This window comes from Meleagris gallopavo, chromosome 7 (genome assembly GCF_000146605.3).
Source record: "Meleagris gallopavo isolate NT-WF06-2002-E0010 breed Aviagen turkey brand Nicholas breeding stock chromosome 7, Turkey_5.1, whole genome shotgun sequence".
Taxonomy (NCBI): domain Eukaryota; kingdom Metazoa; phylum Chordata; class Aves; order Galliformes; family Phasianidae; genus Meleagris; species Meleagris gallopavo.
The window spans coordinates 13,028,657-13,044,571 of record NC_015017.2 but is presented as its reverse complement, the minus strand read 5'-3'; the positions used below and the strand labels follow the sequence as shown (position 1 = coordinate 13,044,571).

The 15,915-nt window shown below is 37.1% G+C and overlaps 1 protein-coding gene across 2 annotated transcripts in view; it reads right to left on the bottom strand.

Annotated features, from left to right (window-relative positions):
• The window catches only part of RAPH1 (Ras association (RalGDS/AF-6) and pleckstrin homology domains 1), a 43,083-nt gene extending 29,100 nt beyond the window's left edge, over window positions 1-13,983 (bottom strand). For both annotated transcript variants that reach the window (XM_010713507.3, XM_010713508.3), the window contains exons 1-3: window positions 13,864-13,983; window positions 9,571-9,676; window positions 8,193-8,710 (exon numbers count right to left, since the gene is read on the bottom strand). In XM_010713507.3, coding sequence (XP_010711809.1) covers window positions 8,193-8,710; window positions 9,571-9,676; window positions 13,864-13,983 — 744 coding nt within the window. The remainder of the gene's footprint in view (window positions 1-8,192; window positions 8,711-9,570; window positions 9,677-13,863) is intronic.
• Between the last annotated feature and the right edge of the window lie 1,932 nt (window positions 13,984-15,915).

Genomic DNA, 15,915 nt, shown 5'->3' with positions numbered 1-15,915 from the left:
GTTGTTTTTTTTTTCTCCTCTGAACTGTATCAGGAGTAAAAAAAAAAAAATAATCTAATTTACAGCACATATTGCTTAACTATTATGGATCCTTATAACTTTATGTCAGTTCTGACTATTATAGCATAATCCTACTGAAATTTGCTGCAATTTAAGAAACAAGTCTGCAGACATTCCACTTTAAGAAACTGCTGAACTATATGCAGGAGAAGCACTATTTGTTCATCTACGTGCCTCTCAAGAGAGAGAGCAGACATATTGTAAAGGTTTCTTGTTGAACACAAGCTCGCTGGGAAACACAGGAGGACAGACAGAAAGGATTGTAAATGCTGGTAAACAGTTCAATTTTAGTTTCACGACCAGCGAAGAACTTTAAGGCAGAACTGCTTCAAGAGTCAATTCTAACCTTCCTCAACCATGGGCTCACGCACCTCTCATGTGGTCAACAGTGATTTTGACCACATCATCCAAGAGATCAGGGAACAACTTATGCAGAAGGATTATTTTTCAGGGAGACCACGAGCTGAAACAAATCACTAGGCAGCTGCACAAACACTAGTGCCAACACAAAGTGGGGCAAGACTATGTAACTCAGCAAAAGCACAAATTGAAATGAGTATAAACTGAACATGAAATCCCAAATAAAATACGTCTGCAGGAAAGAGCTTTTAAGCTGCGGAATTTTCCCAAAAGAAAAAAAATAGGGGGAAAAAAAAATGAAGTGAAATGTAGCTTCATGGAAAATAGTCGTCTGTCCTATCCAAAAAGAGATGTTTACTTAAGTGGAACACTGAAAGGAAGGATAAAAGCCCACAAACTTTGCTACAATTGACAGATGAAGGACTGCTTTAATTACTCAAAGAATTATGAAGACATCACCAATGGATGATTTTACTTACAACACAGAAAACAAGACAAAGCAGTTAAGAAACCTAAGGAATGTGTAGCTTTAACTGTTTTGTTTAAACCTTTATTTATTTATTTTAAACACTATGCAGTAACATTTGCTTATCTTCCATGTTTGTTTACTACTAAACTATAACTCAGTTCTAAAAAAACTTATTATAGACATAAAGTCATCCAAAACTCCATCACTAGAAGACAGTGGGTATGCATAGCTGGGGAGCTGTTCACCCTTTCAATTAGGAGGGGATAGGACATACGGGGAAAAAAAAATAAATCTGAAAACAAAATGATAAAAACCCACTAATATGTATGCTCTAAAACCTAGAAGAACTTTTAAGAACACGTGATTAAGTAAAATGTTCAACATAGAGAAACGGAATCAGGGCTGTAAGTCTGGTTAACTGAAAATAAAACTTTTGTATTTCTATTTACAGGCAGTCATCATTATACCATTAGGGACTAAACACCAACCAGCATGCACAGTACTGACTGGAAGGTCAGTTCTCAGCTGTTTCATCAGAACACAAAGTCTCATTTTGTGGGTTCAAACTCCTTTGCTAACATGACAAACCCAAGCTTTTGTCCTATACTATAACAGTATATGCAACTGAAGTAAACTGCATAAATTCCTTTCTCCTCTTAGATTTTAATGCCCCACAGTTGACTGCTGTGTTCTCAACTTTTGTCATCTGTTCCAAATTTGATTTTTGGCAATCTGAAGGACAAACAAGTCATCTGTTGCATATTTTCTACAGATGTGATATTTCTGTTCCCTGGTCTAATTATAAGTTAAAAAAAAAAAGGAAAATTTATCTTTGTTTCAAGTAGACTGGTATATCTAACAAAAAAAAAAAAGTACAGCTTTAAAAGCTCCACTAAATCACTGCTTGTAGTTTCCAGTGAATGTATTGCTCTACAACAGAAATAGAGTACAACTCCCACCAGTGCTTTTGACAAAATTTGGTAGCATCATAGTACAAGAATTAGAATTTCCAAACCCAGGTCTATTGGCTTCTTCCGAGACGTATGTTGTCTACATATACTTTGTCACTGATCTACAAGTTTTTTTTTTTTTTCTCTTGTAGATTAATCAATTAAGAGTTCTAGCCTCTAAATCAAGCATTTTCTCAGCTTGTCTGTACTAATGTTCTATTTTTTCTTAGTAAACTCTACCACAAAAACAAGGACTTCTCTAAAACACTATGGAATCTAAATGAAGTCAATCAGATTTATTAAAAAAAAAAAAGAAGTAGTGGTTTCTGAGGCAGTACCTGATTTAAACTGCCTTCTACAACTGATAGAAGTCAGTGATGGTGATTTCTCTATGCAATACATGTGAAGATGAAAAAGGAGAAGCTAAAAGGATAAAAAAGACCACTGGACTGCAGATAAGAAGAGCATCCCTTTAGCATTATTAATCAAAACAGCACACATACACCCTCCTCCGCAGAAGCTGGTAACTGGAAAGTGGAGAATGATGAAGCTTGAACTATGTGTCTTCATCTTAAAAAGTCATAAGAGCTGCACCGGAGAAACTATCAAGCATCTGATATCTTCAGAAGATGATAAAGGAAGAAAGAATGAAAATATTAAAGGCAAATTTTTACTGATAAAGCACTACTTTTCTGGAGACAAACAAGGGGCTACCATGAAAGTTTCTGTGCAAATCAACAGACAGCAGAGGCAGCTGATTTGGTAGTCCAAAGAAGACTCCAACACCACAGAACAATACAGAAGAACAATATTTAGGTATAAACAATGCCTTTTGTTTTCAGTGTTATGGTTTTAGGCTAGGACAGAGTTAATTTTCTTCACAAATGCATATGTGAAAACACATATGGTGCTGTGTTTTGCATTGTTGATGGTGATGAGAACATGCTGCTTTTGCTGAGCAGAGCTAAGGACTTTACAGCTTCTCATGCTGCCCTGACAGCAAGGAACTTGGAGTGCACAAAAAACTGGGAGGGGACAGAACTAGAACAGCTGACCTCACTAGCCAAAGGGATATTCCATACCACTTGGCATCGTGCTCAGCAATAAAAGCTGGGGTAAAGAAGGAGGAAGAGACGGACATTTGAAGTGACAACGCTTGCCTTCCCAGTAACTGCACACAATGAGCTCAGTGACTGAATACCCACCAACTGATGGAAACTGGCAAATGAATTCCTTTTTTTTGCTTTCACACATTGTTTTTGCTTTTACCTAGCAAACTGTCTTTATTTCAATCCATGAGTTCTTTCATTTTTACCTTTTCATTTTTCACCGCCATTCCAGCCAGTGGGAATGGGCAGCAACTGAGTGGTCAAGAGCTGCCTGCCAGGGTTAAACCATGATGGTAACAAAATATCCTGTACCTGAAAACTTTGTGCTGATTCCAACTTTGCTAGCCAGCTGCATCAAAGTAGACAAGTATACCGTTCCCTTTCCTTTTCCTGTTCCTTCTAGGGAGGAAATTTTTAAGCTTAATCATCAGTGTCAGGGAAATTTGACTAAAAATCTCTGAAGGTAAATATATTCTTCCTCCTTTTACACTAACTAGCTTCCTGTTACAATTTCATGAGTCTCCTCCCACATGGAAAACGTTGCACAGCAAGTTCTAAATTTGCAGCCATGAAATCAGCCTGATACACCAATCACAGAATCAAGACCTACCAATACAAGGATAATGCTTGTCCTTATTTCTCTTTCACTCATTTTAATTTGACAAACAAAAAATCCACACAATTTTTGTGCAATACAACACTTTTAGTAATCACATAGAAAACATGACCTACAATACTCTGTTATGGTTAGAAAAGCTTCCGTACTCCTTTGTGTGGAAACTACAATAATCCATATGAGAATCAAGGCAAAATGGCTATGAAACACAAAGTTCGTCTTCCCTTACATCCATTTCAAATTCTCTACTTTATCCCACAGGAGTTTCTGGCCAAAGATTATGGTCTTCTCCAACCTTAGTGATTCTATATGGGAAATATTGTGATAGGTGGATGATTAGATCTTGGAGGTCCTTTTCCAACCTTGATGATTCTATGATTTATATAAATGTACAATCAGCTAAATTATTATTACATGAAATTAGAAGTTATCTTTGTATGCAAGTCAGGATCTCCAGTTATGCAAATTGGGTTACAAAGAACTCTCCCATGTTGGAAGGGAGGTGGTGAGGAATGCTGTACTAAGTCAGACCAGATGGCAGACTTCAAACTTATCTGTGATGCCTTCATTAAGCATATGCAGGACAGTAACAATGACTGATCAAGAACAGGCCTTTTTTTTTTTTTCTTTATTTTTTTTTTTTAATTTTTTTTTTAAATCATCAGATGTCTTGCTAGCTATACAAGCAGGATCAACAAAGTTCTCTATTGTTTCCCCACTACTTCTTTCTCCTTTCGATCTAGCACAGCTCACTGCAAAAAGAGAATTTCCGGTAGCAGGGGTACAGAAGGAATGGAGAAACAATTAGTACTGGAAGGTGAAGGGGACAAGTTAATCATGCAGTCATCACTTCCTCTTCCTTATTCTTGCTATTGCTACACTCATTCAGCTCTACATTTAAAGTGGACACATTTAAAGTGCAACTCATTACAGATTTACAAACATGGAAGATGAAAAGCAACCTACCAATTTAAAGAAGAATACAGTTGGAGCATGGATTTGGGAAATAATTTTGTGAAAAACATATTTCAACTGAGTAAAAACTGCAGGGGACAAAGCATTGAGAAGGTGGAAGCAGCTTTTCTCAGTCAGCAATGCTGAGTAATAAGAACAAGTGCAGACAGACAACACTTAGTACCACCAAGGAAAGATCTTGAGACTACAGAAGAAGTCTTCGAAGTCATTAACATCCACAGTATCCAAATAGGTAACATTAAGAATCATTAAGAAAGGGAGAAAACAAATAATTATGGCAACAAATAAAACTATTTTAGACAATTCAGGGAATTTCAGTCAACTCCCCTGGAAGCAGCACACACAAATTCAGAACATTGTGGACAACAAGGATGGTCCTGGTGAACAGGATCAAGAAGATTTGAAGAATCCATTAACACTAACAGATGTATTCCCTCTAGCTCTTGTCTACACACTTCCCCCTCCCACGTATCTGCACACATCAGCAATCCTCCCTCATTCCCTACCATTTTTGGTGGCTATAGAACTGCAGATCTTTGCATAATATCTATCACTATTATTGGTCAGAAAGGGTGCCAGATTATCCATAACTTCAGTGTGCCACTGCATGTTCTTTCACAGCGTTTCCCTACATTTCCAGGCCAAGTGGCTCAAACACTTTGCAGAATTATTTTCTTAGATAGAATGCTGAAGTTAGTAACCGCAAAGCTTAATTTTCTTTTTCAGGCAAGCATTTCCTCGTGTCAGAAGTGTTCTATTTTACTTTACATTATTCCCTTCCTCTAGTGATTCCTATAAAACTAAGTTGTGGAAGAAAGGACATTTTCTTTTATTATTATTATTTTTATTTATTTATATATTTTTAAGTCCTTACATTGCCTGGAGAGGACAGAGTGGATCAGTCAAAAGGGCAGAGCTGCCAAGTCACTGACTTCTTTGATAAGAACCATAGCACCAAAGAAAAATTGTAAAGGTCAGCTCAAGACCAGAAAGGCCACAGGGAAGACAGGCCGAAAGAAACGAGCAAACTTAAAGTATTAGGTGGGAATAACAAATTAAAAATGCATCTGCTAAAGCCACGAAGTAACAGCTCCTCCCCGTTTCTCCATAATAATAGTAGTAATAATAATAATAATAATAATAATAATAATTAAAAGACACGTGGGTTTTGGTGTTTTACTGGTTTTCTTTTCCCCCACATTGGCACCAGGTCCTCTCCCAAAGCTACTCCCTCAGGTTGAATGATGTCCTCCATTAGAAACAATACAACCGAGTCAACTATGTGGGTTAGAGGACAGAATTCAGTCCTACAAGGGAAGGATGTTTTGGTTCACAACCTAGACGTGAAGATTAATAGAGTCCTAAGCAATACTCTTCAGCCACTAAATGAACAAAAGAAAAAACTCCCTTGTTGATGCCCAGTGATTCTACCAACCCAGTGATTCTACAAACACAAATCCTTGGGTTTCTGGCCCACTTATAACATTACTTTGACTGAAAAACCACCACCACTGAATCTGCCAAAACTCCGAACAAATTTCATTTAGCTGTATCACCAGCACTGAGACATCCTTATAATAAAAGTCCCATCAAGTAAGAGATTTAACATTGAGTAGTTAAATATTTTCCAGCAAGTTTTAGAATTTATATCTCAGAGATGAATACTTTCCTCAGGCTACTCAAACTAAGATGACCAGACAGCTCAGACAGCATGGAACAAAGCAACACTGTTGATCACTGGAAAGGTTTTCGCTCTCAAGAAGAGAGCAGAATTTGGCTCTCAAATTAACACCACTTTCTGGTTACCTCCCTTGAAGGAGTCATTCTTAGCAGCTTATCTGGGCGAAGAAACAATAGCCACATTCTCCTGAGAAGCAATCACTGAGTTTACAAAGACAGCTCTCAAATGCCTCTAAAGCTTGGGGGGGGTGGGGGGAGGGGGAAGTTTTGAGCCTCTAAGTCAGTGACTAAGAGAGCTCAGAAAGCAACTGAGAAAGTAACTGCAACACTTGAAGCGATATAGATTAGCTTCCTGTGAAGACAAAGCAACTTCTGGAACCGTGCCTATTGATTCAACAATATCCAGTCACACAAGTGGAGCAAGTGGTTTGTTGATCATTCATACTATGCAAAGAATTGAAAAATGGGAGACTGGAAGGGTAATCTTATTGATGTCTCAGCATACCACTTCTTAAAAAAGAGAGGCTGACATCTAGACTGATACCTGCAAAAATCAACTACCAAGAACAGCTTACATTTTTAATAAGTGAAATAAAATAAAGATTTCTTATATCATGCAACTCACTGAAAAGAGGAACTCAAGAAATAGAAAAGTCATTTTAGCTTGAGGAGAATGCATTATTGGACAAAGTTAATCATTAAAAGAGATATCTGCATGACTGTCAGCATGTCTGTCAGGGATCCAAAAGAAAAGTCAGTCTTACCATATCACAGAAACAAAATGACTGACAAATGAAAACCAATACAATCAGACTGTCACAGGCTGGGCTCTAACTCTTAAATCTACAGCAATATTGAAAAGGTTTGCATTTCAACTTTCAAAAGAGAAAAGAATAACATTTCTATCTATCTCTGTTTTGCTACACTCAATACAAATCCACAAATAATAGAAAATACTGCGAATCAGCTTTTTCTGTAAGAAGCTGTAACATTTCTCACCATTTCAAATAAAAATTTAAAGTGTGACTTTGATGAGTTATCACGAAACTGATAAGTCTGCATCACTCTTTGCATCAGATGAAATTTTGGTGCAGATGTATAAAGATGTAGTTTAAGCACAGTTCATTAAAATTAGTGTTTATTATTGATTTGAACAAGCTTAGCTTGTTCCTCTTGTCTTTTTGGTAGAGAGAAAACTGAAAGTGAACATTTGTTTTAGTATAGCTGTCTTTTGATTAGTAAGTTAGGTTTTTATTTCTCCTTAAATTCAATAGAACATTTTCCTCATTTCCTCATGTAACACACCAGCACTTCTCAAACATTTCTCAAACTCACTGTGTTTTTACTGAGAAAAAAAAATTGCTGTCTGATTATTATTAACCAGTGCAGAGAAACAAAAATCTCAAATGGTATTACTCTACCATGAACCAATTGGCTTTCTGTGTTGAGCATTGTTTGGAAGAATCCTCCTTGCTATACATTTAAGAGGAATATTAAGAAGTGGTGAACTGTTGTTATAGCTCCAGACATTCACAGTATGTGACAAACATGCAGTAAACTGAGCACCCAGTAACACAAATGTAGTAATGTCCTTCAACTTTTCATTCTCTTTTTCAAAGCTGTACACTTAGATTTAAATTAAAAGCAGCATATAAGATTTACTTAAAAGAAGAACATTAAATATAAAACATTAAAACACGAGTTGATATGGAAGATGAAAAGATAAGGAAAGTTCTCGAAGAAAAAGAACTACAACACCACCTTTTACATTAAGATTCCTTGCAGATAGACAAAAAGCTAAAAAAAATAGCCACAGTGTAGCTGATGCAAAAGCAATCATGATCTGTAATCAGTTTTGTTATATGGAACGTGTTTAGCAAGGAGTATCAGCCTAAGAGAAGAAAGGGGGAAAAAAAGAAGAAAAAAAACTTGAAGAAGAAACACCAAAAGAATTATTAAATTAATGACATTACCTCGGTGATTGGTTGCCCTTGTGACGTCAAGTCCAGTTCTTGAGGTCTTGTCACCTTATCGATATCCAAAGAGTCCATGCTGGAAGCTGCAGAAGTTATGCTGGAACGGGAGGAGTTACTGATTGAGCGCACCTCAGCATCACTCACTGTGCCAGCAGATGCTGTCCTCCTGTGCTGGGCATTAACTACTGGTTTGGCATCTTCTGCTACAGACTGCTGGGCTGCCTCATCCATGCTCAAAGAAGCTTTCTCTAATTGTGCAGTGATGTCATCCAAAGAAACGTTGGCATGTGATGGTTTAGTAACCTTACCAGATGAAGAGGATAATCCTTTCATACTGCCATGCTTAGTAGAAGGACGGCTAGTAGGTGGTTTCTGAACTTTGGATTCTGTGGCAAGGCGTTTCACTGCAGTATTATTTGCTGAATGAGACCCAATGCTGCTGAGTTCCTGCTCTATGGAGCAGAGATCAGCCATGAGGGCATCTAGATCCACAGTCTCCCCCTGATTCAGAGCTTCTGCAATGAAGAAGAGTTTTTAGTATGAGCAGGGTTGCTATATTTCTCTATGCAACTCTTCATTTGAATTTAATAGCTGGAATACAGGGGCTAAGGAAGCTGTATTTTCCCATCTATATTGCAAAACCTGTCCTCACTGATAAACATTAAGTTTATTTACACTAGTACTCTTGACTGGTCTAAAAGAAAAAAAAAATATGTAGGGTAAATACACTTTCTGATAGGAGAAACCTGAATTTTTAGTTACATTTGAAAGGTTGAAACTGCTCTGCTGTAAACAGAATCTAAAAATGTATATATCATGCTTCAGCTTTTCAATGAAATGTGTTTTGCTAGGCAAATGTGACATTACTTTAAAAACAAATACAAAAAAAACAACCACAACACTAAAAAAATACTATACGCACACTCAAACTCTAAATTAAAGGCTTCCTGTATTACAACTTAGGGAAGTTACTTTAAGACAAAGAAAAGTATGATTTTTGTTTAACATGAAAACATCCTGTGGCTATGCTCATGCATTCTGTCTCGTGAAGCAAGATGCTTTTTCTTCTCACTTAACAAATACATATTAATTCCTTTTTTCATGAGATCAGATCCCAGAACAAGTTTTCTTTATAAATACCAGACTACAATTCTTAGATACTAGGTGCTATAAAAGACAAGGTTGGAGAATATTCAAAGTTCTCTGCCGTAAGAAAGCAAGGCTGTTATCAAACATATTCTCACTTCCAGTTATAGTGTATTTTAACATTCTCTGAAACCATTTCAGAATGTTCTCATTTATATATATATAAATTACAATATTTTTAAATTTTTTTCCTAAAATAATACTTTAGAAGGTGAATAATTCAACAAACCATTCAAATTGTACATGGAGAAACGATATGAGAAGTTGGCAAGGTTGGTTTCTTGATGGAGAGGTGATCTCTTCACTGGTGCCACAGGCTTGTCTGAATCCAAACTCTGAAAAAGACAAGAAAAGGTGGAGAATATAATTTGACAAAGAAATCCTCAAGATTTATGAAAATAAATTTTCTCTACAACCAATTTTTCAGAAGCTCCTGGCATATCAAAAATGTCTTTCTTTTTTTCCCACAGGATTTTGACTAAAAAGCATGTCAGTATATCACAAAGACTTAGCTGCAGAAAAGATATTAATCTCTTTCTTGTTACTGATTTAAAAGGGAGCAAATTCCAAATGCATGTTTCAGCTGTGTTTCAAAGTGAGCTAGTACGTAACACAGCTGATTTATCTATAACAATTTCTTTGCAGATAACTGCACAGGAGTTAAAACACATGCAAACTGTGGCACCCTAAGAAATGCATCCTTTGATTACGAACATATCCATGATATAAGCACAGAAAAGCAACCAAAAAATTTTTGAATTACTAAATTTAGGTATTTTTCTCATAAGTTTTTTCTGTGAAAAATACCGAGTTGTGAAAGTGACCCCCTCCCAAATGTGATAGTGTTTTGAAAAATATATATATGCAAAAACAAAAACAAACAAACAAACAAACAAACAAAAACAACCAAACAAAGAGAAAACCAACAAAATATCTAGTAAGGGATTAAAAAAAACCAACACAACAAAACATGAAATCAAAAGACACTTACTCTTCCTATACAAAACATCCAATTGTTTCATTAATGGACATAAAACTTTACAGTTAACCACCAGCAGTAAGAAGCAAGCAGTAGGGCACTATGATCCAACTGGTAACCCAAAAGTTGCATGACACCCGCAGAGTGAGAAGTGTTATGTGGGGAATCTAGCTGCTGGCGCTGCTTGACAAGCCTGCAGAGGGTGTGAATAAAAGCAACACTTCTAATAATAAAGCTTTCCCAAATACACGTTTGTCTAAAAGAAGAGCATCTTCTAGCACCAAAAGATTTAAGTTTCTTTTCCACACTTTTTTTTTTTTTATTTTCTGTATCCTTGCTCAAGGAAGGCAGTCATTACTTAATGATCGGAAGACAGTGATGCAGAACTATTTTCTATTATGTGGAAAAAACAGCTCTAGTGGAGCTTACATATCGTTTCATACAGAACAGTTGAAAAATAACAGATTAGAACCCTACAGGCAGCAAAGAAAACTTGAAACAAAGCAGGCACATTAGGGATCATTCCTTCCAACTGAACCGAGATTGCCTGCAAAGCAAAGCGAACATATGCTGGTTAAAAACATCTAAAGTATGTTTTATTAAATTTAAGAATAATTACGTTAGTACACAGGGTTGTGAAAGCCCCCTTCAATGGAAGCATTCAAGGCCAGGCAAGATGGGGCTGTGAGCAACCTGGGCTAGAGGGAGGTATCCCTGCCTATACCAGGGTGTTGGAACTCGATCTTAAAGGTTCCTTCCAACCCAAACCATTGTATGATTCTATCCTTTGAAATAACTGGGATATACTCTTACTATGTAGGTCACTCCAAATAAAATGCCTCCTATTTATTTCCATGGAAGTAAAGAGCACAATAACACTATTTGATCAAGCAAATTCTTGGCTACTGAACACTATTTTTCAACATACTCACCACTATTAGCTATGCATTTTTTAATTAATTAGTTTATTTATTTTTACCAGCAACCAACAGAAACCTGCATGCTGTGCTTGTAAAAATCTCCTTAGCTGTCTGGAACATCGCTTGTTTTTCATGTCATTTACATCACTGCTGAAATGCACCACCCACTGCCTCACTGCACACACATCCACTGCTTGGTCTTCATAAACATTTAGCAAAAATGGACAAATGTCAATGGGTGCCATTTTTTCCTGCATGGAAGAGTTCAACAACAACCTTTGTTTCATACGCACATGAATGTCAGACACCATTTTGTAAGGCTGCCATCTGTTATACAACAACAAAATGTAACTGAATACTGGTGGGAAGGTTCAACCCCTACCACCATACTACTACCAACACCATCTCTGACATTGTGGACTAACATAATGAAATAGGAGGCATTAATTTCGGAATAGCCCTTGTATTATTGGAGAACAATAACAATCTCCGTAATTAATAATGCAAAATTTCAGTTTGGGAAGCTGCTGAGAACTGAAACAGCACTAAAAGACTAGTTTTGGAAAATGAAAAATACTTATTTCACAGAACAGGGTAACCAGACACCAACTGCTAATGCAGACACTGCTCACATGTGTTGAAAATTTCATGGTTGCATTTTATAATGCTTTTACTAGGCAAAGGGTTAAAGAGGGCAAAGTGAATTCAAATTATCTCAAAGGCATCTTAACAATTCCATATCTTTTAAAAAGCACTCCTGTCTGGAAAGGAATCTAGGTCTTACTTTCAATCTTCCTAAAACAAACACATAGAAGTAGAAAATCTGAAAAGGAAGTTACAAGTTCAAGGAACTTGGGGACAAAATTCTTCTCCCTCTGCTTTCAGAGTGCAGCTGACAAATAGCAACAAATGCTAAAACTACACCAGAACAGCCTTTGGAGCTCATTAAATTTAATCACGCCCCTTTACTGGGTCCTCAGCTGAATCAAGACATAACTATTTACCAAACAAGCAATCTGAGACACAACAGACTGTATTAACTTGTTTATACAAAATATTATGAGGTTATTCAAAGTTCTGGGGGAAATGTCACTTCTCAGTAGTTACAAAAGACAGAAGCACAACTGTATGGCTAAACTGTAGACTGTGTTGCATGGCAGTACATAAGTGAGAAACAAACAGCTTGTGTCCCACCCTTCACTACTTGTTTGTATATTTTAAGCATTTTGCATGGATTAGAACACAAATTCAGGTACTAGCAGATAGTCTGTATATTAAATGTACAACTGCAAGCCCTAAGTAAAATACACGTACTTGGAAGTTACTCATATTCACTAAAGAGAAACCAAGAACAAAAATCTAAAACTAGTTACTAATTGTGCCCCCACATGAAGATCCTCATTAGAGGTAATTTGAAGGCATGGGGTCTGTGAAAGGCTCAATTACCATTAAAAAAAATGTTTCGCAGGGAGTTAAAGACAATAAGAATTATGATATTTAGACTTATTACACACCATCTTCTATTCACTTGAAAAGGTAGGATTCCTTATTGCTCCCTTTTACTGTATTTTAAAAGGCCATCCACATTTAGGACTTGCAGGTAGGTCCTTTAAACCAAGGATAACATGCACAAGACTGAATCTGAAATGTTCTGTTGTACGATTAACTCCATTTTCTGTCAGTCTTCTCATAAGATGAAGACTCTTCCTTTTCCCCCAAGCTTACAGTAAAGAAGTGATGAGAGAAGCCTCTTCCCATCTAGCTTATTGAAACTTGGAGCATCACATCATTACTTAAAATCTATGTGACAAAGAACGAGAAGATGAATTATACTGTTCAGGAGGGCCAGCACACATGGCTGGAAAAAACAAAGCAGGAGATCACAGAGAAATCGACTTTTACCTTGGAACTCTGGCATACTGTGCAAAATGTAAGATTTGCTTGTGAAGAAAAGAAAAAGCACTAAAACAATGCCAAAAGGTGTCCTGTTAGCTGCCACTCTGATGCTGGAAAAGCACTCTGGAATAACGGTCCTCTAGGGTGTATCAGGTGACTTTAGCACATCATCACTGACATCATTCACACTTTCTTGTTCCTTATTCTTGTTCAGGTGCAACAAATAGATTCAATTACATTGCCACTAGACAATGCCCAACTGTGTGTTTGGAGATACAGCCTAGCATTAGCCAGCTGAAGTCTGTGTTTCTCTATATACATGAGGACAAAAGATCAATTCCATAGTTTTCCAAATGGATTGTACCCTTCGGGAATGGTATAACTATCAGGTTGTGAAAAATGAATTTAACAACTTGGAAATGTGGAAAATAAGTTAGTTCAGAACTCTTTTAAGAATACTGAGTTGGTCATATGCTACAGCCAGTCTTGCTCTAAGTGGTAGTGCTAATTAACTGAGAGAAGAGGCATCTTCTATCCTCACACAATAAAACAGCTGAGGATACATACTTGACCCTGACAAAGCACCACAGCTAAAAGTCTTAATTCATACTCACCTAAAGTGTTCAAAAAGATCCTTGTTAAGGTTAAAGTAGTTAGCTTTCAACTGAAAATAAACATGTAATAATTATTTATAATTGTTCTATGATATGATTGAAGCCTTCCCAACCTGTGTGAGTTTGTCCAGTTCTCCTAGCCAGGCCCCAAACATCTTGTCCAGATCCTGATCTTCCTTATCACTGTCTTCTTCTGCACCATGGTCAAGCTCTTCATCTGATAATTGCTCCATCTGAAAACAAAACAAAAAAAAGTAATACTCAGACTGTATCAGTGTCCAAGAAAGCTAGTGTCAGCTGCTGTACTCCTGAAAAAACATTCTGAAGTGAAGGCATGTTTGCCCATAAGCTCTACAAAAATTGCACATTCACACTAAGTTGATGTTGTGCTCACTTTTGAAGAGTAAGCATGAAAGCTGCAATGGATAGCTAGCCATTCTTATATTCCGCTTTATGTCAGAATAATGCAAAAAAAAAAAAAAAAAAGAAAAAAAGATGAAGAACAAAGTCCAGAATACTTAATACAACAGCAGAAAGTATTTCACGCTAACCTTATAGAATGCCTCGAGGGCTAGGGCACCCACAATCTCCCTGACAGCCTATTCCAGTGCGTCATCACCCTCTGAGTGAAAGACTTCCTCCTAATATCTAACCTAAATCTCCCGTCTCAGTTAAAAACCATTCCCCCTTGTCCTATCACTATCAATCCATGTAAACAATCGTTCCCTCTCCAGTTTGTATACTCCCTTTAAATACTGGAAGGCCACAATGAGGTCTCCCTGTACCCTTCTCTTCTCCAAGAATTCTCTTCAACCTTGCACATGTATTCATTGCCAGCTATTATCAGCAAAGTCTACAGACTTCACATTAAAAAAATTTGACTCTTTTCCAAAGAATTCAGCTGACCTACAGGAAGTGCAGTTTCACTATGCAACAAATAGCTGACTTTACACATCTGTAAACAGAAATGCTTAAGCAAGTTACAGAGAATATGAGCAATCAAGTTGTCTAAATCTTGGACATTCTCCAGATCACTTCAGTGATAGTGCACAATTTCCATCTGACCAAGAAACCCCTCACCTATAAACAAAGGGTCACCATTACAGCTAGCTGACTCTCTTTTATTTAACAAGACTGAGTGGCCAAAGTAGACTTAACGTTCTCCAAAGGTTACCTGTTATGAACTGAAAGGAAATTAATTTGTTAAAAAAGCCTCTCTACCCCAAACACATCCTCCAAGCCTCTTCTATGGGGTTAAGACACACATACCTGCTCGGTGTATCCACACTTTCAAACCCAGGATTTGTTCAGAACAAAAAATTTAGAGAGATTTTAACATACTCTGAGAGAAAATGATATAGGTAGCAATTTAGGAGTGATTAGACACACACACACACACACACACACACACACACACACACACACACACACACAAAGTAAACGCTTGCAATATTATATAGAACACTCAAAGAGACGTGAACAGACCATCCAAAGACACACAAAAACCCCAACAAACCATAGATTACAGTGTCCCTTGATATGGTCAATCCATGGATAGCATGGAAATTTGCTATACAGCCTTTCAAATGCACCACTTTACATTTTGTAAACTTAGGAGCAATGTTTTAAGTGCTAGTCTTCAGGAAGACAAACCTTGATCTGAAAGACATCACTGTACCGCACAGTTGAACTGATGACAGAGATCACCAAAGATTACAAAAGTGTTCTCTGTTCAATCATCTTTAGACTGTTTATGGCAGTAGTTCATGCATAAAAAGACCTCCATGATTTAAAACAATCTTTACTTCTATTCCTTTACTATTTATATTTCACTTCACCTCAGTAACAGAAGACCACAGGCAACCTACTACACTGAGGGCAGCTGAAGACAGAGCTTTCCACATATGCAAGATACTGCCATCCAGGTGCTCTAGGCAAAGCAGCTTCAAACTCCTACTGAAATTTTACTTTTGTGGGAGAAAAGAATGCAGGTGCTTTTCTTAAAGGGGCAACAATATAGACAGGCTTGAGCAGTGGACCCAGGAGAATCACAGAGTTGTATGGGTTGGAAGGGACCTCTAGAGATCATCGAATCCAATTGTTAAAAGCCCCTAATTCATGTAACAATTGTGTTTCACAAGGAAGAGGAAAAAAAATTGCTGTCT